The sequence below is a fragment of the Hoplias malabaricus genome, chromosome 2, assembly GCF_029633855.1.
Source record: "Hoplias malabaricus isolate fHopMal1 chromosome 2, fHopMal1.hap1, whole genome shotgun sequence".
Lineage (NCBI taxonomy): Eukaryota > Metazoa > Chordata > Actinopteri > Characiformes > Erythrinidae > Hoplias > Hoplias malabaricus.
The window spans coordinates 65,513,127-65,536,003 of record NC_089801.1 but is presented as its reverse complement, the minus strand read 5'-3'; the positions used below and the strand labels follow the sequence as shown (position 1 = coordinate 65,536,003).

General features: G+C 41.3%; 2 protein-coding genes across 13 annotated transcripts in view; one reads left to right on the top strand and one right to left on the bottom strand.

Moving 5' to 3' along the window:
- LOC136686865 (nuclear factor 1 X-type-like) overlaps positions 1-7,235 on the top strand; it is a 125,008-nt gene extending 117,773 nt beyond the window's left edge. For all 11 annotated transcript variants that reach the window (XM_066660911.1, XM_066660910.1, XM_066660909.1 and 8 more), the window contains one exon: positions 1,365-7,235. Coding sequence is in view for 7 of the 11 variants with exons in the window: in XM_066660913.1 (XP_066517010.1) it covers positions 1,365-1,379 (15 nt within the window). In the remaining 4 variants the exon portion in view is untranslated. The remainder of the gene's footprint in view (positions 1-1,364) is intronic.
- A 3,613-nt stretch (positions 7,236-10,848) lies between these two features.
- Positions 10,849-21,610, bottom strand: rad23aa (RAD23 homolog A, nucleotide excision repair protein a). 2 transcript variants are annotated; one of them, XM_066660897.1, is made up of 9 exons: positions 21,261-21,610; positions 19,004-19,165; positions 18,582-18,769; positions 18,350-18,393; positions 17,116-17,249; positions 15,681-15,759; positions 15,403-15,533; positions 15,062-15,229; positions 10,849-13,798 (listed from the first exon to the last, which is right to left on the bottom strand). In XM_066660897.1, the coding sequence occupies exons 1-9, from the start codon at positions 21,324-21,326 to the stop codon at positions 13,676-13,678; spliced, it is 1,095 nt and encodes a 364-aa protein (XP_066516994.1). In that variant the 5' UTR covers positions 21,327-21,610; the 3' UTR covers positions 10,849-13,675. The 2 variants fall into 2 exon arrangements, with proteins under 2 accessions (XP_066516994.1, XP_066516995.1); XM_066660898.1 differs by having other exon boundaries at positions 10,849-14,810; positions 21,261-21,604.
- Positions 21,611-22,877: the final 1,267 nt, after the last annotated feature.

The following is a 22,877-nucleotide window of genomic DNA, read 5'->3' as shown; positions in this document are numbered from 1 at the left end:
CTGCACGTCTTTCATTAGGGTCAAAACCGCAAGAGCCACCAGTTAGTTAAACAGTAAATCCCCAGCACATGGAGGCAATCCCTGCCTGTTTCGGTCTCTCTCTCTCTCTCTCTCTCTCTCTCTCTCTCTCTGCATTGAAAAAAAAAAGTGATGCACTTGAGTTACTCCATTCACATGTGTGCATTATTTTCAGGGGAATAAAATATATTACATCAGTGATGTTGTTTTTCAGTGCACTTTGGCAGAACCTGTTTAGATGTAATGGGTTTATTCATGTGGAAATGATGTCCACATTTTAAACTTCAGGTCGACTTTTAGAGACCTTGTGAACATCTGAGTGTTATGTTATTTGTTGGATATTTTTTAAACTGGTTTAAAAGTTATTTTACAGTAACCAAAAAAACCCACACACTCTGGAGCATACGAAGGATACCACATGGACACTCACTGACATGTGACCGGATCATTTGAAGTTGTCCAAATACTCGTGCCTGAAAAAAAAGGCACACAGAGAAAAGAAGAGAACATGGGGGTGAAATGGGGAGAGAGAGAGAGAGAGAGAGAGAGAGAGAGAGTCACGTCCCAACTGTCTGGTTGTCCCCAGCAACCAGACATGATGTCATAGGCAGTTGAACATGAACTTGGTGGGGAGCGAGTGTAAGAAAAAAGGAGAGTGGACACTGCCAAGGATTAGAGAGAGAGAGAAAGAGAGAGAGAGACTACCAGCCAGCCCAAACTTTATCTGAGAAGTGAAGATCTGCCAAAAGCTGTTCAGTCCCTATAGAGTGTCACAAACTTTTCATCAAACTCAGCTGCAGCTACAACTCTGATTTTTTCATAGTCACAGAGCTCTGCTCTCATCTTTGCCCATGAATCTTAAGCAAATGTATATTTTACAATGTAATCATACACATTATATATTGTACGCTAGCTATCTAAGTCTTTGCTGACACAGGTGTTCATTTGCATAGAGTGGAACTCTGGAACTCCTGCACATGAATTTAAAATAGCCAAATCCATACCATGCGTTGGCTATGGAACTGTACACGTGTGTCTTCTGGAGTGATGGAGCTAGTTGAAGTGGTGTTTTTGATCCGGAACATGTCACCCACCATCTGTACCTGGTCTCACTGATGTTTGCGTGAATAAAAGCAATCAAATCCTCACATTATTATTAGAGGATGTTACTGCAGCCACTGTCAACAGGACAAACACCTTATTAATGCTCTTAATTATAGAAGATACATTTGTCTGCAAAAAAAATGGCAATAAATTCTATTCAGATTTTTATCAGTGTTTTTAAAGTGTGGGACTTTTCAGGGTCTTTAAATAATGATTCTCTTTTCATTTCCTCTGTTTTACAGTCTTGGTTCCTTTGACAAGATCCCTCTGAAACACACAGACCCAATGTCTGTAGCTGAAACGGGAAACACAAAGCTAGGTATGGACCGCGTTTAGCATATCACACGCCGTGATCGATTTTAACCTGCACACACCCCAGCACAGGAGTTCTGTCCTGGGGAACCCAGAAAACTGCACCGTGGTTCTTCAGAAAGCCTGGAAAAGTTCATCATGATTCTTCAATAAACCTGGAAAACGTCTGCATGATTCTGACATTCTGGTAAGAAAAAAAAAAATTAAAAAAAACAAAAACAACTAAAAAAAAACATACGTGGAAAGAAGAATGTTTGGAAAACCGGAAAAAAATGTTTGGAAAACCAGAAAACTGTTTTGGGAAAAACAAATGACATAAAAAAATGACTTGATTCCATTGAGGACGAAAAAAAAAGACACCTCATTAAGTCTTTATAATGTTACCAAGGCAACCTGAATATTGACCAATCTTTTTTAGTCCATCCTTCATTTTTCTTGTAATCAATCATCCACCAATCACACAGCGTGGCCACGAGAGTGTACTTCAGTTTCAGTTGATTGGTTGAGTTTTAATAATAGCTGTACTTTCTGTCCAATGAAAATCAAGTGAAAGGATGAAATACCTGGATGCATTAATTTCATCTGCATGACGTCAGCTTCATTCTCCGCATGGACCACCTTCACCGCTCAGCTGCTCTCTCCACTTGAGCCAGTCATTTGAGCACACTCAGATCCAAGCATCTGATTGGATGAGAAATACAGCGCTGTGATTGGCTTGTTTCCGACTTGTCGCTTTACGATGGCTGATGCAATCTGATTACGTTTGACATGCACAAAAAATTTCTGTGACTGATTTCTTGTCACACAGTGACAGACTGATGGGGACGCAACATTTGATGTGCACTTCACCCTGTATACGTATGCACTACTCAGAATGAGATTTGATAAGGGATGACTTCTGTGTGTGGGTTAAATACTGTGATCAGTACTGGCAGCAGGCCAATCTAGCTTCGGGATAAAAAACTTTTTTTTTCTTTTTTTTCCCTTTTTTATTTTATTTTATTTTATTTTATTTGGTTTTGGCAAGCAGGCTGCTGCAGCACAATAGGGTTGCCTTGGCACAGTTTCTCACTCTTACACTTATGTAAACACACACACACACACACATGTAAAATACACACCAGAAAAAAGCATCCTAGCAATACAGTTCTGAAGTCTAACACACAACGTATTAGAGGTGGGCGAAATGAGATCACAGTATTTAATAAAAAATTGTTTTAACTATATTCCACGTGTACCACAATATTTTACTTGAAATAGAAAAGTCCAATAATAGCCTCTGTAGTGCCACATTTAAAAAAAAATCATAAAGAGAAAATCCTACAGTGAGCTACACTATTCCAGTTTACATTAATAATTCGAATTATATAAGTTCCTTAAGAACTAATATGACTGATTTACTCAGAAAAGCGCACTGAGGCATATCACAATGCGGTAAAGGGCATCGCCCAGCTTTACAACTTGTGAATGACAAAGCACAGTCAGACTTGCCATTCCCAGCTAATCACTAAAACTGATGCTGGCAGTAGACCAAAGACAGCGATGGATAAAATCATTGTATTTATAAAATTGAATGAATGAAATTGTAAATCCTTCATGAATGCATGAATACAGCTGCTATAAGCAACCATTTGAGTTGTATCGGTGGAGCAGAATCGTCTTAAGGACCCATCAGATATTACTTTACTGAAAGGCAGCATTTGTGAATCTGTACGACACTTACATACGCTTTTATTGACAACTGACTTTAACTTTCATAAACATTTATAAAGAACCAATCATATTGTAATCCTTAATAGTATTTACACTTAGACTTGTGCAGTTTCTGAATGCCACCCTACAGTGAAGTGTTAGCAGAGTTTTCATGCATAATTTATGAAGGTTTACTACATTCACCATCACAGTGTTTGCCACCGTTCTTCAGTTTCAGTGCTACCAGTTCAGTATCCACACTGCAGTCAGAGCTTCAGAAAAAGAAAGCGATCCTCTGGGTTTTAGTTTTGTTTTGTGGTTGTTTTTAATTTTGTTCAGACTGGTTTTATTTTGTGATCTCTGGGTTTGTTTCAGCTCCAGAATTAACTGCGTTTGAGCTTAGCTTTCGGATTTGCTTCAGTTTCCTGCCCTACTTTACAGTGATTAGATGTTTAGGAAGACATTTTTTCCAAATCTATAAAACCTGGATAATTTCACCATCACTCTCACAATCTCATGGTGTAGGTTAGTTGCGATAGCCACAGCCATGTTTGTCAGTCCTACGAGCCTGTCCCAAAGTCCACGCTGTTTGTGGTTTTGTTTGAGTGTACACTGAAGTGTCGTTTATTTTGTTTTTACGTGGGACATGCAGTTGCCTGCATTCTCAAGTGTACTAGACAAGTAATGTTGCCGTACGATCTTGGGGAAAGTGAGTATTTAGTGTGTGCTGTGCTGTGCTGGACACTGTTTTTAGTGTTTGACAACACTTACCGGTATGCACATGCACCTGCGCTCACCATTACACAAAACTGCCGGCGTTAACTTTGGGACGCGCCGTATTTCACTTCCTGGCCTTTGGTCTCTTTCATCATCATCAGTTCTACATATCGCTGATGTCACATCCTGCACACACTCATGCTTCATATCCTCGCTGTCCAACTAAAAACATGTATCTCCATTTTTGTGGATTTTTACTTTACTACTTTGTTCAAACACAGCAGCTGTCCCTCACACTGTGTGAGAATTTCATGATGAATGAACCAATAGAAATGCTCCAAAATTACTTGGATTTAAATATTCTTACATTCGTTTTTAGTTGGACAGCCGACAGTATCTACTGCTTCCTGTGAAATCTACAACGTCCTACACACACACACACACATAGACACACAAACGCACACACAGAGTTGCGTTATTACCTACAGCTAAAACCCTTAAACAAGGATATACTTTCTTTCATTTTTTCTTTTTTCTTTGGATTAATTTTGATACAAAAAAAATATCAATAGCATTAATATCACTATCATATCTCAGCAAAACACTACATACACTCAACACCAGGGCTGTCACTCTCTATTCAGTTAGGATTGTAGGAGTATTTATAATTCACAGATAACTAATGCAAGAAAGCCCTATTCTTTATGGATTCATTTATAACGTTAATGATATTGGGCACTTTAAAATGTTTAATATGAGTGCGTTTTCATTGGGTTCTATTAACCACACAAATGGAGATGGCTTAAGGCTGAACTTAGTCCTCTACACACAAACGAGTTCTGCTCATTTTCAAGTTCAGGTTGTTTGCAAGTCCAACAAAGTTAGCCTTAGCAACCAGCATTGTAATTAGCTTATGGCATCTACAGTAATAGTACAGTAATAGATTTCTATCAAAATGTGGTGTTTTTTATATGAAATAAGGTTAATATTAAATACAAATCTGTCGTTTTTCCTTGAAAAATTGGAACAGCTGGCGGTCATGAACATGCTGTGAATGGCGGGGCGAAATGCGTTGTTGGAAAAGCCCGGACATATGGCATACCAGTTGGGCCAAGACCTTTTAGAATCATTGGCCTAATATTTTTTCATGTTCATGTGTAAATAAATTACATATGTTTACAGCAAAAACATTGAATACATAAGAATGTTTGCAGTCTGCACGTGGATTTTATTTATGCGTGGACGCGTAATCTTTTCACATGTCCAGGGGTATGATTCTAAAAGGTTTTGGCCCAGTTGTTATGCTGTAAACGAGAGACTACTGTAAATGTTTACTCAAAATTTGGGGTCCTGCAAAATCCCAAGCTGCAGAGCCATGAGTTAATCTTATGCGCTGAGGCCAAACTTGAAATTCTGCCACAATTTTGAATTTTGCATTTATACCAATTTTAAACAAATGAACACAAAGTTCAAAGTTCAAAGGATCGTATGTTGAGGATTTACTGTATTCTGAAGTGTTTAGTTGAGATACTTCTGTTAGGACTCTAAATACAATCCAGTGCAGAAAACACACAAATGTATGGGAATTTGGCCTGTATTTTACTCAGTAACACACATGGAAACTTGGGAAATGTTTTAAATTCCGAGGACACCATTTAAACAGAATCTCGTTGGAATAGGGCTCTATTCAATATTCAGTAGAAAACTTAGTCAAATAATTCATTTAAAATGATGTATTATTATGAAACTCACGTCCCTTATATTTCAAGACAAATGATTGTCCTAACTGTGACAGCCCTGTTCATAACTCAGCTAACACTAAATACACACACACTCAAGACCACTGATCTCACAAAATAACTGGACTGCCTGGCTGTCAGTCATGTGTCAGGGATTTCTTTGGCTGAGACCAGCTTGATGCCCCGCCCCTTATTAGTTCTTCCACATAGCTCAGAAATATTCTATTTAGCCACTTTGTCGAAGTGCCTCTGTATTCCCCTCTATATGCAACCTATCTAGCATTGAATTCAGGGTGTGTACTCCGTGTATAAGCTACAGAACTAATGTACTATAATGTATCATGGCTTAGCAAGAACCAGAACATAGGAGACTGGAAACATCGAAATTTATATATATATATATATTATATAAAATATCCAGACTTAATATCAAGCTCGTATGTGCTGTATATATATGGACATATGTATAGTATCTGTTTTATCAAATATGGCAGTCTAGTTATTTTTTGACCTTTCTTCCCAATCAGTGATGTCATCTCACATTGTCCTCATGAAGGGAGAAGAGAAGCATAATCCAACCCATCATCATCCCAGTTCGGGCTTGTAGATGAGGCCATACAAAACACCACTAAATATGACCTTGTGATCCATGCTCCGTCCACAAATACATAGTTTTTGACCAAGACAAGCCTGTTTAGTGGTCTTTCCAGTTATGTTAATGTTGTTTACATGTCAGACATTACACTTAGGGTATATCATTAAATTAATTGAGTTATGAAATAACTAAAGTTTGGAAGAAAGACCACGCCCAGACTGTTCACCATTACGCACCGTATAAAACCACTCCGCACCCCTCACCTTCTCGTGATGAAATTCACACCCCACCACTACTCTACTCCTCCTTTTCCATCAAAGACTTTGCCTGGCAACGGGTGGGTCTGGCTTCTCCCTTCATTATCAGAAGTCGCACAGAACTCCAGTCCAATTCCCGTGGAGTTTTCCCTTCCTTGCCCTGCTTACATCAGGCATGGTCCATTCATTCATTCATTCATTCATTCATTCATTCATTGTCTGTAACCACTTATCCAGTTCAGGGTCACGGTGGAGCCTACCCAGAATCATTGGGCGCAAGGTGGGAACACACCCTGGAGGGGGCGCCAGTCCTTCACAGGGCGATACACACACCTATTGACACTTTTGAGTCACTAATCCACCTACCAGTGTGTGTTTTTAGACCGTGGAAGGAAACTGGAGCACCCGGAGGAAACCCACACAGACAGAGGGAGAACACAACAAACTTCTCAATTACAACAAAGGCACAGTTTTTGTCATTTTCAAACCCTAGTTATAATGCTTTCAACAAAAGTCTTCAGTAGAGTAGCATTTTAAACTGGAGATGTACAGTCTGTGTGAGTACTGAATCCAAACACATTACTTCCACACTGTGATCAAACCCAGTATGTAAGAGGGTCTCTGAGGCTCGAGGGATAGATAAATGATGGCGGGACGTTAGACATGACTTTCTTGGTTAATATAGTAATCAGACAGGACAGACATTAGGACCCTCTGATCACAGATAACATGGAAAACATACCATATGGTAACTGCTTATTATGACATCAAATCACAAGCTTTAAGGTGGACAGTACATAGACGTCTTGCCCCTCGTTTACGTGCCTCGAACAAGACTGGAGTGAGCTGTGTGCAACGACTTCTCACTTGATTCTATTTTTGTAAACGTTCTGTAAAACGTATCCACTTTCACAAAAGTATAATTGGAGGAACGTGTTAGTGAACGGAGCATGAACAGGTCAACGGGAAAAAAACATCAATGAAGCAGTGGTGGTCTTTGTTGGGAAGGTATTAGTGTGTAGGACAACGGTAAAGTGGCAGGTGTTTATGGACTGAGCCTTGTGTAATGTGTTGGGTATCTAAGAAATTTAAGAACTATTTTTATTTTTCTTGCTTTCCTTATTTCTTTAAGTCCACTCGTCCTGGACTCTAAACTCGAGGGCCATGAAAAAATATCCCAATCTTTGTAAATTTGAGGGGAATTGTATTTTTTTTTTCCATTTGCATTATTTGTTAATGATTTTTTGGGTTTGTTTAGTTTTTTTCTTGTTTTTAAACTATTGGGGAGGGTGGGTGGGTGGGTGGAAGGAACCATTTTACAAAAAAAGTCAAAACAAGTATGTATTACAGTATGATCCTGGTGCTTGCTTCGTATATATAAGATGCGTCGAGTCGACCGTATGAGAATGATACTACAACAAAGACTTTTTCTCTTCAGTCACGTTTAAAGAAATGTGTCATTTCTTTTCTCTTTTTGTACTCACTGGGGGAAGGGTTTGTATTTTTCTAGGTTGTGACAAAAGGCATTTTACTTCAACCTTTAAGAACAGAAGAATCCCTGAATTCAAATTTCAAGTAAGAAAAGTCCCTGTGTAAAAGAATAATCAACAGCGTGAACAGAGAGTACATACAGTTCCGACACTTTTCTGATTCGATAACGTCCATATCTTCGATTTTTACTAGAGTCATCTCAAAGCTGCCGATGCGTCATGGTTAAATCATAATGATATTCACTGTAAATTAAGGAACAAGTTATTAATGCGCAGTGCATGTTGCCTTGGTGACCATTTGAGAGATGTTTGTAACGTGAGCTCAGTATTTGTACAAGTTTTTGTAGTTTTTAGGCGATTAATCTCCACGCAGACGGGTTTTTGGAAGAGACGTTCCAGAGAGCGGATCGTGTTGAAGAGTGACACTCAGATCGGGGTCCATCCCCTGTCCCTAACCCCCACCCTGCGCCACATGAACACTTCCCCTTTGTAAATTACCCTCCATAGTGCTCGTGACGTAGTGTTAGTAGTAAGCAAGCATTTAAAGGTTGTTCCCTTCAAAGTGCCTTTTGTTCACAGAGTCCATCTTGTAAAACATGGAAACTCCTGATTCTTAAAAGCAAGAAAATAAGAGGTTTCCCCTTCACCTCCTTGTCCCCTTTTTTCAAGCTTTTCGAAGCCGTATATATAAATATATATATAGTATATAGTAATACGGAAATTGATGTGATTTAGTTCTTTTTATTGTACTTAAAATCATGTAAAGGAAAAAAAACAAAACAAAAAAAAAACCTTCTGTGTCTCCACATTGGCCCCCACCCTTCTCTCGCTCGCTCTCCTGCTCTGCGTTTGTTGGAGTCGGGAGTTGTAGAAGTTGTCTGTCTTTTTATCCTGTCCCATCCTTCTGCCCCATTTTTAATGGAAGGATTAGAAAAGAAAAAAAAACAACGCAGAACCCTTTTATTTTCTTCTCTTCAGTAAAATATCCCCATGTCTGTACGCTTCTTATTGTTATGCCATACCCCCCCCCCCCAAACCGCTTCTTCTCCATTGTACTGCTAGTGTAAGTGAAATGTGGCCATGTGGGCTCTTTGGGGTCAGCTCCGGAGAAACGTTGCCCATTTGTGCTGATCTGGGGTCAGTTATACTGATCTGAGGTCAGTGGTTTAAAAGAGCAATTTACTCCTACATAGCTGGAAATGTTTCTTTATTGTTGTTTGTTTTTTGTTGTTGTTGTTGTTGTTGATGTTTTTATAGCTTGGGATAAAATCTTGTGGCGAGTGGACGATGGGTGGGAGGTTTGATTTGAACTCTTACAGCACAAGGGGCTTTTCTGTGAGTGTGCAAAGTACTGGGGTGATGTTACATAGCTCCAGGTATTTAAAAATATGATTTTCTTATTTATTTGTTTGTACTTTAAATTTGCTTTGAAGCTTTTCTATCAGGGTATGGTCCACAAGCCTCTCTCTAAGAGAAAAGTGGACCTTAAAACAAAGCACCTTTCTATGGTAGGACAGCCAGGCTACGTCTGTAGAACTGTTGGATCGATGCCCTGCTGATGACAGGCACCTTATCGACAAAGTGATGAACACGAGGCAGGAGGCACTTGTGAGATGCACTTAAAAAAAATCCCAAAATAAGTCTGTTTCTTTCACTTTAAAAAAGCTAAACATTTTTTTTTAGCTGATATTTATTTCGTTACAGTCACATTTTGAAAGCTGTGTTCAGTTTTATTAGTGGTCACTCAAATCAAATCAGCGTCAGTATTAACACAGCGAGACACGAGAGCACTTATTTTATCTTAGTTTGTAAGTTTTCCTGAGATCTCTTTCTAGGTTCATTGGACTTTGCTTCAGAGCCTTAGGCCTGGAGTCGTAGTAACCCTGCCCACAGACTCCTACCCTAGCTCACATCACAGATGGGTTTGATGTGGTTTTAGCACCCCCTAGTGGACCCCAGTGTTTTGCACTTCCAGCAAAAGTCCCTCTTCTCAGCTTGTAGCCCCTCAGAGTCCGCTGGCAAATGTGCATGTGTTAACTACAGATTCTTTTCCATAAAGAATTTAAAAAAACAGTTTGTAAAGAGCAGCAACTGGTTGAATAAATGATGTTCTTGACTGTACGACTGAAGCTGGCTACTTCCTTTGCTTTCGTTCATGGATCACGTGACCATCAGCAGTGGCACCTCTGCACCACCATCTACACCCTGACTCTTTTAAAACCCAGGCTTGAACTACAGTAAGATCCTTAAACAGTGTATGTTTGGTTCTCTGATGAGAGATTAATGTTACAGGACTCAACCTGACATACAAAAAAAGAGATGATGGCAAATGAAGACAAGTATATAGTAGAATTGTATTACATTAATGTCTGTTTAGAGCACCAGTCCATTACAGGGCATCACACGCTCACAGTTTCACACACACACACTTGAAGACAGTGTCACAGCCAATCCACCTACCAACGTGTGTTTTTGGACTGTGGGAGGACATCTGAAGCACCTGGAGGAAACCCACACAGACACAGGGAGAACACCCCACAAGCCTCACAGACAGTGACCCAAGGTGAGTATTGAACCCAGGACCCCGGACCACTGCAGGACCACTGTGCCACTCCAATTCACAAAGATTTCATCAAAGATAAAATATTGAGCATTTCTTATCAGGGAAATTGTTAGTTGCTTAAAATTTGACCACAAAAAGAGAACTGAAAATAATTTAACGAACCATGACATTGTTGTTGAGTGATTAAAATACTGGTTTTACTGGTTTGTGAATGGTTTTCCAGTCCTGTACCTAATAAAGCTGCATTTACAAAATTCACAAAAAAGCCGTTTGTGTTGGAACTGGTTGGTAAATGGTATAAATCTCCAGGAACAATGTTAGGAAGCGATAAATCAAAACCAGGACTGCAGCAAGTCTCCCTCATTAATTCTTTAATCTCTGCACAAACAAAAATCACACAGACTAGCTCAGCACAGGCATATATACATTCTGTTTAAAAAATGCTTTTTATATGGTTTTAAAATCTTTGCACAAAATCGCAAAATTAAAACAATAACGATTTTTTTTTAACAGCTGCAATTCACCAAGCAAAGCAAGACCTAAGACCCCCTTCCACCCTCCACCCAAGAATGCTGGGTTTGACGTACAGTGGAGATTCTCCACTGATGCCCTTCAAAGGTTTCCTTGAAGTGAGGTTTTAGAGCAGAGGTCTTCATGTCCCGGGCCGGGAAACTGAAACGGCTTTGTTGGTATGACGGTATTTGGAAACCTCAGCCTGGAACTTGAATCCAAGGTCTGGATTTGAAGACCTCTGTACACCAAACCCCACACCCTTGTCAGAAGAGAAAGCATACTCAAGCCTTGTTATTTTGGAACCACTCATTTGTACTAACTCAATATTAATATGTAATTTAAACTGTATTGAGTCTAATTTAAATTGCATTTTAGTAAAGATTTAATACAAATGAATGGTTCCAAATTGGTACACTTTACGTACACTCTCTTTTCCCACAAGGGAAACCCTATAAAGTAATCGTGTTGCCTACAACTAGCTTTAAAAGCTGAATCAGGAACTCCCAAAAGCCCCATCACAGCTACGACATGGTCTTTACATTCGCTGACGCGAACATTAATAAATCACCCTGACAGCCCTGAGCTTGGGGTAAAGGAGCTTGTTGAAAGACATTTCAGTTCATAACAAAGATGTCTAACCACTCAGTTTCCAGCAGGGTGTTGATATCAAAGTGACACTTTATTAACAGTAATTTCATGATAATGCTGATGATTTTAGGAGTCTCCTGATACAGCTTTTAAATTGCTGTAAATTCTCCACTGTTTTTTCAACCTAATGGCCACCTTCTGCTTGTGTTTGCTGAACCATCACCTACCACAAGTAACACTCCTCGTGTGACTCCATGTAATCAGAGAGCTGAAAACACAGACCAAAACAATCCTGTAGAGAAGAGAAGAGCTCAGACAGCCCCAGTGTGTTCACAAGGCTTTAGTGTTTGGGAGCACTTTTACAAAATGCACTACAAAGTTGGTGATACAGATGCCACTGTTTCTTGTGTTATCTTGTGGAATCTAGATAATAAGAGCATGGACTAGAGGAATTTGGTATTCAGGGGGTGGGGGTGGATTTAAAGAGGGCTAGCCTTGTTGAGTGTCCAAGTCCACCACAGTCAGCCATCGTAAATATAACAAGCTGTCCCATGAGACTATATCCTTCCCCTTAATAGAAGCCATCAGAGCAGTGACTTCTGCTCCAGCACCTGCCCATTCGGCTTCTATTACAGGCCTGTGCAGCAGCTGCTCTTGCTGTTTGTGGTCATCGACTGGACACTACTGAATATTAGTTTGAAAATAGCCAAGGTACTCTTTAATGTTCTTTTTACGTAATGTATCAAGTGTATAACAGATCCCAAATATAGTCAGCAATTTGATAAATAAATCCACTAAGCATTTAATAACGTTCCTTTCATTTCAGCCCTGCGCTCTTAATCTCAGCTTGCCTCAACTTTTTAAACGTGTCCTAATATAGAAAATATTTACTGACCTAACCTCTATCTGCTGCATCTATACTGTACGGCTGACTACCGTGGACAAGCAGAAATCTCACTGACTCACTGACTTTACCTAGAAGCCAATGGGCAGCTGCTGAATTGTGCTGGTAGCATTCTGATAATAGCATTCCAACAGAACGCAAATAATGTCAAGAGCTGTAAAGAGGTCAAAGGTTCTGCGTTTAAATGATAATTATGGAATAATTGAGGATTCAGCAGTGCCCCACAGGCTTCTAGTGTGAGTGAATGTTAATCTCTTCTCACCAGGTTAAGACAGTGCCTCTGCAGCAGAAAGATTAGGCTGGTAACGGTAACGGCTTTGTTGACGCAGAGGTTCAGCGGCCTTCGTGTTCCTCTGGAAATGGTTTAACATAAAAATGCTTGAAGCAGGTCTCTTTTGGCCTAGCGCGTCAACACGTCCTTCGCATTGGTTGGTGTGAGCTTGTGTGTGGTAGAGCATTTAGACCAGATATTAGAAGGATACTATATCGTCAAACTATAATCCGTTAATTTAGATTTAACTATGTAAGATTTTGAATTGTACGTACTGTTTTTGGATGGGTTTTCTTTTCAAGAGGATAACTGAATGAATAACTATGAGAAGCGTCAACTATCACACTCAATTACAGTTATTAAACTTAATTGCCAAAAGCCAAGACATGTTTGGGGTCTAAAGTGGTGCACTGGAACGATGGCACTAATGTAAGCATCAAGTAAAGCAGGTTTATATGCATCAAATGAAGTCCACAACAAGGCCTGTCACAGTAACTATTGACTTATTGTACAGTAAGGGGATATTACCCCAAACATCAGTACTGCCCATTGTGTTTACTGGTGTATTTGTTTAATGAATGAATATCACCAGTTTCTTAGCCACTCACTTACTCTGATCTGTTCTCTGTTTACCTCCATTTTCTATTCTGGACCCATTATGTGGATTTCTTAAAAATAAATAAAAACAATGGTTTTATTCTATGTGTTTTATTTATTTTGGATATTTTGACATTGTTGTACTCCAATTTCTGAATACGGGTGGCGCAGCAGGTAGCAGGACCTGGAGGTTGTGGGTTCGAGCCCCGCTCTGGGTGACTGTCTGTGATGAGTTTGGTGTGTTCTCTCTGTGTCCGCATGGGTTGCCTCCGGGACTCCCACATGCTGCGAGGTGGCGCAAGGTGGAGTGGCGACTCAAAAAGTGTCCATAGGTGTGAGTGTGTATCGCCCTGTGAAGGACTGGTGCCCCCTCCAGAGTGTGTTACTGCCTTGCGCCCAGTGATTCCGGGTAGACTCCGGACCCACCACGACCCTGAACTGGATAAGCGGTTACAGACAATGAATGAATGAATGAATATTCTTAATAATGTAGTTTGATAAAAGTACATTGCTCTATAACTGGATGCAATTGCATCCTTATATATTCTTTGTATTAATGGCATAAAATTATCTTAAAATGACAAAGCCCTGGCTATTGTTACAGGCCTAAAGATAGCAGCTACCTAGACTGCTAACTGGTTGCTTATCAACTTCCATTACTTGTTGCTAAAGTAGCCTCCACTGCAACACTTAAGACACCAAAAATGGCTTGGCCTTGTGAATTATTTTTAAACCCAATTCTATCCACTTGCTGTGTCTTCCCCCAAAACACACAACACTAAGCACAAGCTAAAACAAGTGTTGATTGTGATGAGGGGAGGTGAAGACCATACCACCCACCCAGAGAGAGCAGGGGGCCAGTTGTGCGCTCCTGGGTGGCCGAGGCAGTTGCACCACTCAGGAGCCCCCTATGTTTTTACTGACAAAGAATCAAAATCTTACATAGCACAACTTTAAGGAAATATTTAAGAGTTAAATATGGTTTAAAGAGAAGAAATTAAATATTATTTTCACTCACACACACAAACTCAACACTGTCTGTAACTATTCTTCATCTAATGACAGTTTCTCTCCCATCTCTGATCTTTCTTTTGAACTCTTCCTCACAGATCCCTACTCTCTCACTCACACACCTTGTACGCACTTAAGTGCTTTCATTCAGTCGGCCTGATTGTAATTTGTGCCCTTTCCACCCGGTAAGTGCCGTGTGCAGGCCTGCCCGTCTTTGTTCTTTTCCCCTAACTGAATGCAATAATGGCAAGGACCGGTGCCTAAAGAGAACGCAGCGCTTGTGTAGGGGGGGTGAAGGGGCGTGGCTTTGACGAAGGGGCAGGGCTTATGCGTATCATTCATCCTGATTGAGCAGGAAGTTGGCAGCCAGGTTTTCATTTTTTTCACAGGCAAAATACGCCTGGACCACCAGCGCCTCAGGAAAACCCAGAGCTTTTAACTGAGAGAGAGAGAGAGAGAGAATATGATATAAACAAAAGAGAGAAGAAAAACAAGTCTAATAACTACTCAAACAAACTTATTATTAGCTTCAGACTGGGGAACTGTGGCTCATACATTATAATTTTAAAGTGTCACCTCCCCCTTTTACAATGATTCAACCAACAGAAATGGTCCAAAACTTTGTTGATTAAAATATTGAACCGTTCACTTGACTGATTATACTTCATTAATCATTATCCAACTACTCACCCTCTCGATGGCCTCTTTCTCCTGTGCTGTAACCTGGATGTAATCCACATTCCCTCCTTCGTCACCCATCGCTCCCAGGTCAGCAGGCTCCACCCCCTCAGGGCCCTCCCCCTCCCCTGCTGGAGCATTCAACATCTGGATGAACAGCTCCTGGTGCTGTCGGATTTGCTGCAGAACCATAAACGACAATTATTCACTAAATATTTACTGGGTTTTTGGGTTTTTTAAACCCCAAATTACCCCCCACACCCTTAGTGTTACAGACCAGACATTGTGTCATTGTACACAATGACAACAGCGTTGTGAACATAGTCAGGGTGTGTGTGTGTGTGTGTTTTAACCTGCAGGAGCTCGGGGTTGTCTCTGTCCAGTTGCTGCAGCAGAGAAGGCAGTAAGGACGGGTTCTGCTGGACCAGCTGCCGCATGTTCTGAAACTGAGGCTGAGAACGCAGGAACTCCAGCGGATTCTCTCCTGGGGAAACAGACAGATGTACAGATGAGGGTCTTTCAGAAGTTAAAAAGCAGGGGACACATCTAATAAATATCTACACAGTTTGCTCATTTCTACTTGTATTTTACCCAAGACAAAGAAACAACAGTGTGTCTGTGGTGGACTGACCCTCGGTTGGATGCCTGTCTGTGCGGGGAATGCTGGTGGACACTGGACTGGTCTCCTGCACAGGGACTGTAGGTATACCCTGTGAAAACATGAACAGAAGCCATCAGTAAATGTGCACATATAACACAACCTGCTATGTGGTAGATAATTACAGAATTACGTTGAGCAGGAACGCTCACACAACTAATGACGACCCATCCTGGGTGTTAGGGTCACCTTGATACTTTCAGCTGAACTATTAAAGCATTTATTAAAGCAGTGCTGCAGTGCTCGTGTCCAGCAGGTGGTGCTGTAGCTCTGAGCCAGTCAGTCCTGTGTGGTTTTCAGACGCTGTAAAGAAACTAGGACTTGTAATTAGTGGGATCAGCTACTTTAAAGTGCTGGGGACATGGGCTTTCAGTTTGTCACACAGCTCTTGAAATCTCCACAGGAAAGCATAAAAAGAAATGGGACACTCTGAAGTGGCTGCACATGATTCTAAGATCAATAAACTCAACGCCATGTGTGTTTTATTTAGATCCCAGTGTGTCCCAGATATTATACATATATTACTTTTTGTTCTGATAGTAAGTTAACAGCTGTAAGGCGTTCAGTTCCAAACACAGCTGGAACATTCATTCAATCTTTCATTTTTATAAACACTTTCAACTCATTCAGGCTTGTGGTAGGTCTGGAGCACATATGACACCATCCATGGTCACAAGGCCAGGACACACTCTCACACTCATCTGTAGACCATTTCTCTCACACACACCTGTGGACAATTTCCCCAACACACACCTACACACACCTGTGGACAATTTCCCAAACACACACCTACACACACCTGTGGACAATTTCCCAAACACACACCTACACACACCTGTGGACAATTTCCCAAACACACACCTACACATACCTGTGGACAATTTCCCAAACACACACCTACACATACCTGTGGACAATTTCCCAAACACACACACACGTGGACAATTTTCCAAACACACACATCCCTGTGGAAAATTTCCCAAACACACACATCCCTGTGGACAATTTCACACCCACCCACACACACACACACCTGTGGACAATTTCACACCCACACATCTATGGACAATTTCTCTCTCAAACACACACACACACACCCCTGTGGACATTATGAATAGACCAACCCACCTGCAAACATGTATCTTTTCATCTAATAAAAGGATTAATATTAAAATTATAAAAATCAATCACTCACTTTTAACCAACCTCTTTGGATCAGTGACAGCGTGTGTTTTGTATTTTGTTTTGAAGTGTTCCTTGAAGTAGAGACTTTCAGGTGTGTGTGTGTGTGTGTGTGTGTCCTGCATTGTGACTGTGTACAGTACTCCTCTGTTCTGCTCTGTTGTGATGTGGTGTAGTGTGGAGTGCTGTGGGGGGTAGGCGTGATGCCCGAGCAGAAACCACTTACATTAAGCAGGTACTCCACAGCACGGTTAGGGTCATTAAAACTGGCCCTGAGTGCAGCCACCACTCGCTCCCTCTCGTAGCCCATAGACATGATGTGTGTTAACATAGCCTCATTCTCCGGACCTGTCACAGAGTCTTTCAGACAACACAAATTACACAACATGAGAAGTGTAGTTCTCTGCATACACAACACTATTAAGAAAACCTAATGATCTTTCGCCAAGCACAGGCTAGAGTGGTATAAAGCCCCCTCAGCACTGGGCTAGGCTCCAGTAGAACAGTGTGCTGTGGGGTGATGGCGCTCTAGCCAGTACGTTTGGGATGAGTTGGACTGGTGTTTGTGATGCAGAACTAATCACCCAGCATCAGCACCAGACATCACCAGTGCTGTGTTCCTTACAGAAATGTCCCAACATCGACTGTAAAGTCATTACTGTAGAAGCTGCTTCTGTGTCAAGGCATAGACCATCTATTAATACCCTTTACAAGAAATGAAGGATCTGCCAGTGTCCACACTGCAAAACATTCCTCTCAGCAGAGGTCCAAACCTCAAGATTTGTGCTTGGTCTCATACCAATGCTTCTTTTGATGAATGCCATATTTCTGGAAGCCGTCAGACCCTCTGGTTTAGAACCAGTCGCAGGAAGAATGAGCAAAAATTGCTCCGTCATTCACGTTTTAACATTCACTTTTCTGCGTCAGCTTTCCTTGGAGCGAGCCACATTGTTCTCACTCTCACGCCCCTCTCGCTCTCTCTAGTGAAGTGGACCCACAGGGAAAACACTCAATCTAACTGGCTCAGTTGAATGAAGCTACTGCCGTAATAACAGGATTAGCTACGTCTGTTGTCTACAGCCACAAATGTCTGAACAAGTCCCTTATGTACTTTATTATTTTAATATTAATAACATTTTATTTCTTTACGGTTGTTCTTAAAGGGGACAGCTCCAGGGGCCTGGAGGTTGTGGGTTCGATTCCCGCTCCGGGTGACTGTCTGTGAGGAGTTGGTGTGTTCTCCCCGTGTCCGCGTGGGTTTCCTCCTGGTGCTCCAGTTTCCTCCCACAGTCCAAAAACACACGTTGGTAGGTGGATTGGAGACTCAAAAGTGTCCGTAGGTGTGAGTGAATGTGAGTGTGTGTGTTGCCCTGTGAAGGACTGGACCCACCGCGACCCTGAACTGGATAAGCGCTTACAGACAATGAATGAATGTTCCTAAAGGCATCTTTTGTGCTCACCTAACACTGAGGAGGAATCCTCTTCTAATTCCCCAAGACCAGGACTGAGAGAAAGAGAAGGAAGAGATAGTGAGTGGGGGGCATTAGTGAAATTTACATTTCTAGATCTGTTAATAAAACACAACACATTTAGACACCTCTAACATGAATATCAGTAACATGCTGCCTGTTATTATGATTATTATTATTATTAGTGGAAGTATGAACATAGTAGTGATGAAGAGGCGCTTACTGTTCTGGGCTCTGTGATGGGGAGACTGTAGCTGGAGGGTCACACCGTGAATGTTCCTCATCTGAGAAGAAGGGAATGGCTGCTGGAGCAGGAGGAGGAGGAGGAGGAGGTGGAGGAGAGGACGAGGAGGAGGAAGGTGTCGCTGTGGAAACCGACTTTTGTGGCTCAGGTGCTGGTGAAGGCTTTGGCTGTTGGGGAGAAGGGTGGTAAATAACAAAAACAGAAATTTAAATGTACGTTCTGTAGATGTACTACATTTGAGTTAAAGAAAATTCTTGGCTTGACCCCAGCCCCCCTGAGAAGGGACAGAGAGGGGCTTCCTGTAGCATCGCCGCTGGTTGTGCACAGCCAGAAGCCAGCGCTTCAACCTAAAACTGAAGTATGACCGCAGCCACATGACGTTCCTGACAGAAAGCGCTTACCTTCGAGACCATGACCACGACAAAGTTCTTCTCGTCTATTTTGTACTCTTTGATGGGTGTGTCATCCTGCAGAATTTTTCCGGCGTAGATCAGCTTCTGTCCCGAAGCTGGAAAACTGTCTCTCCCTTTCTCAGCCTCTATCTTTTCCTTTAGCGCCTTCACCTGGAAAACAGAAATTACAACAGTTAGGTTTTTTCATGTGGTTCATTTGGTTAATTCTGTTAATACGTCTCCACGGTGTGTTCATGTGCTGTCCCCATTAAACCACACTATCGCACATCAAGTCACATGATTCTGCCCCATCCGGTCTGCCACATGGAAGCAACATGGAGGAGATCCAAAACACAAAGTCCAACCGAGCAACTCGAGCAAGTGTGTATTTCAACACTTGGAGCACAATAAAATTGAGGTAAAAAGTGGAATTATCATGACTTTGTGGTCATATCGCCCAGCACTGCTCCCAGCAGCACACTGAATGCTCTTCAGCAGCACTATGTAGTTATAGACCATAGAAAGACTAGCAGAAACAGCAAAAACAATATTTTAAAAATTAAGACACTGGCCACAAATTTAAAAAGACAAATAAGTAAGGATTATGAGAACAGGCTTCACATGTTTATACCTCAGCAAGGCTTTAAAATGATTAAGGATACACCTTTTATTGCAGCCTTTAGCATACTCAGGCAGCTGTGGACTAAAGGCTAAAGAAACAGACTTAGGTTCAAAAGGTCACAGGTTCAAAATATGGCAAGAAAGATGGGAACAGTGGGAGTGAAAAAACCTGGCTTAACATGGCTTAAGTTCACTTGATGTAAAAATTATATATTATACATTAGGGGTGGGCGATATAGCCCTAGAAAAATATCACGATTTTTCAGGGTGTTTTGTCAATAACGATATTCTTGACGATATGAAACAATTTCCAGAACACACTACTGCAACAAAATAAATGTCATATTAATGCATTAAAGCATTTGCTTGTTTTGTAAACAACTGTAATTTACCAAGGTTTGGACAAACCACCTCCACACGACTGAAGTCACTCTTTTTTTGGCGCAAATTCCTTAAACACAGAGCAAATTTCCACCGTACCGGTCTCTGTGCCTAACTGACCCATGTAATGAATGTGCGCCATGTTACATGTAACTGCAGGACAGAGTTGCAGCTGCAGCTTGGTATGACAGTCGTTGTCATAGCAACAGTTCATCGCGTCCTTTTAGTAAGAAAGGGTGTAGTATGATAATAATCGTTGCACTAGCCTGCTGGACTCACACTTTTAATGTTAGCACATAGTATATACTCTATAGTATTAAGTGCTATTCGGACGGTATTCATTTTACCTGTGGTCATGGGGTAAAGTATTTTTTACCAGAGTATCTCAGTGATTTTAAGCCCGTCCGAAAAGCACATTTCAGCCATCATCTCATCCTTTGTATATTTTGAAGGACTAGAAGATAAGGTCGTTGAGGGCCAGATATTGTTGGTGGGAGGGCTGTTCTCAGAACAGTAGTGAAAGTAAATACTCCAGTAGCTCTGCTGTGCCTGATCAACTGTGTGACCGTAGTATGTGAGTCAAATAGTCACCCCATCTGTGTTATTTTCACCTTAATGAGAAATTGTTAGTTTTAGATCATTTAAACACACCAGATGTCCTTAATATTGCGGAAATATTAAATATTTCCACATTGACTTCCAATTAAGGTTGGGAAGTTTTTTTTTTCTTCACATATGAAGTTACTAAAGGAGATACATTTTTGTTTGGTTCAACAACAATAAATATAATAACCCCAAAAGGCCTTTGATATCAAAACACACACAAACATAGAGTAACTGTCATCCACCTGACCTAATCATTTTAGAAAAGGTTTTCTGCAGTCACTAACATGTTCCATTTCCTTATATCCACTTGTGCTAGGTGACCGTTTTCAAGAAAATACAGGATCCTGGACCTGCAGTCCTGCTTTCTGCAGTTATACCCTTCTCGGTTCAGTACAGAGCCTCTGACACAGCCAGGTCACTAGGGGTCAGTGTGATGTCTGTTGTACTACGTGAAGAAGAGATGACCGCCCCTGGGGTCGGTGGGCTGAGCGGTTACTGTGTCTGAAGACATAAGCACTGATTAAGAGCGGAGTGTTGACGGCGGGGAACTCCCAGAGAGAGCAGCAATGACCGCGGGGGGTGGTTTAAAGGCGCTGGAACGGCCTTGGGGTTGGTCTACCTCATGTAAACATGGAGCGATAGAGAGAGAGGTGCTCACCGTCTGCTCGTCGTCGATGTCGATATGAATGGTCTGTTGCTGCAGTGTTTTCAGTGTGATCTGCATGGCGGAAAACAAACTCGGGAGACACTCCGCCCTGGAAAAACAAACGCCCTCCGAGCCCTGGGGGGAGAGCGGGGGTCGGCCCTGGCGCGGTCAGCTCCGGGCGCTGGATTAAAAGCGCTTAACGACGCTGTTCTTTCGATAACGAGCTAAGCACGCGTCTGTCAGCTGCTCTCCTTCATCTTCTCTCCCTCCCTCTCTCACTACCTCCCTCCCTCTCTCTCTCTCTCTCTCTCAGCTGTGTGTGGAGAGGAGAGAAAGAGCCCCTATCTCCCTCTGCTGTTCAGGCCCCGCACACACGGGTTAAAGGGGAACGCCACCGACTGCCCAAAATTTCACACGATTACGTCATTGGGAGGTAAACAAAGTCATAGAGGCCTACCGCTGACGACGGATCTCTCCAGTCTCAATTAATGCGTGGAAGCTTTTTATTAAGGTGCACACCTTAAATATTTCCTTAAAGGAACAATGTAATATTTAAAATTAAAACTACATCTTAATGACTTATAATAGAGAGAATAAATCTGCCGTTGCTACTCTGGGCTCAGCACTACAGAAAGTGCACTAGGTAACTTTTAGACATGGCCCACTCTGATTGACACTGTATACAGGCCTCATCTTTGCAATTTAAATATGCAAAATATTTTTTAAAATATTGAGTTCATTTTTAAGTGTGTAAGCGAGGCTGCGAAGCATAACCTATAGGTGTCCCCCTTATATTCACTCGTTCATAATTTACCTTGGGTAAGAAAAATCTAGTCATTTATTAAATTAATTTACAGACTCCTGTTTACCAGTGTTTTTCACAATGTGGACTACAACAGCTGTGGCAGCAATTAAGTCACCGTCAGATTCCACAAAGAGGCGTTTGCACTATGTTTAGGGATTTGTAGTTCAATAACCTTCTCTGCTACATGGCTCTGAAGAATATTCTGATGTGGTATTTGCTTTTTTACTGTAAATATGTGGTCACAACAAAAAGATCCAGCTTTAAGAGGTTTATAATCCATTATATATACAGGCGCTGGTCATAATATTAGAATATTATGAAAAAAAATGATTTATTTCAGTAATTCTATTCAAAAAGTGAATCTTGTATATTATACTCATTCATTACACACAGACTGATATATTTCAAGTGTTTATTTCTTTAATTTGATAATTATAACAGACAACTAATGAAAACCCCAAATTCAGTATCTCCAAAAATATTGTGAAAAGGTTCAATATTGAAGACAGACACCTGGTGCCACACTCTAATCAGCTAATTAACTCAAAACACCTGCAAAGGCCTTTAAATGGTCTTTCAGTCTAGTTCTGTAGGGTCCACAATCATGGGGAAGACTGCTGACTAGATAGTTGTCCAAAAGACGACCGTTGACACCTTACACAAGCAGCGCAAGACACAAAAGGTCATTGCTAAAGAGGCTGGCTGTTCACAGAGCTGTGTGTCCAAGCACATTAATAGAGAGGCGAAGGGAAGGAAAAGATTTGGGAAAAAGAAGTGTTCAAGCGATAGAGATAATCACACCCTGGAGAGGACTGTGAAACAAA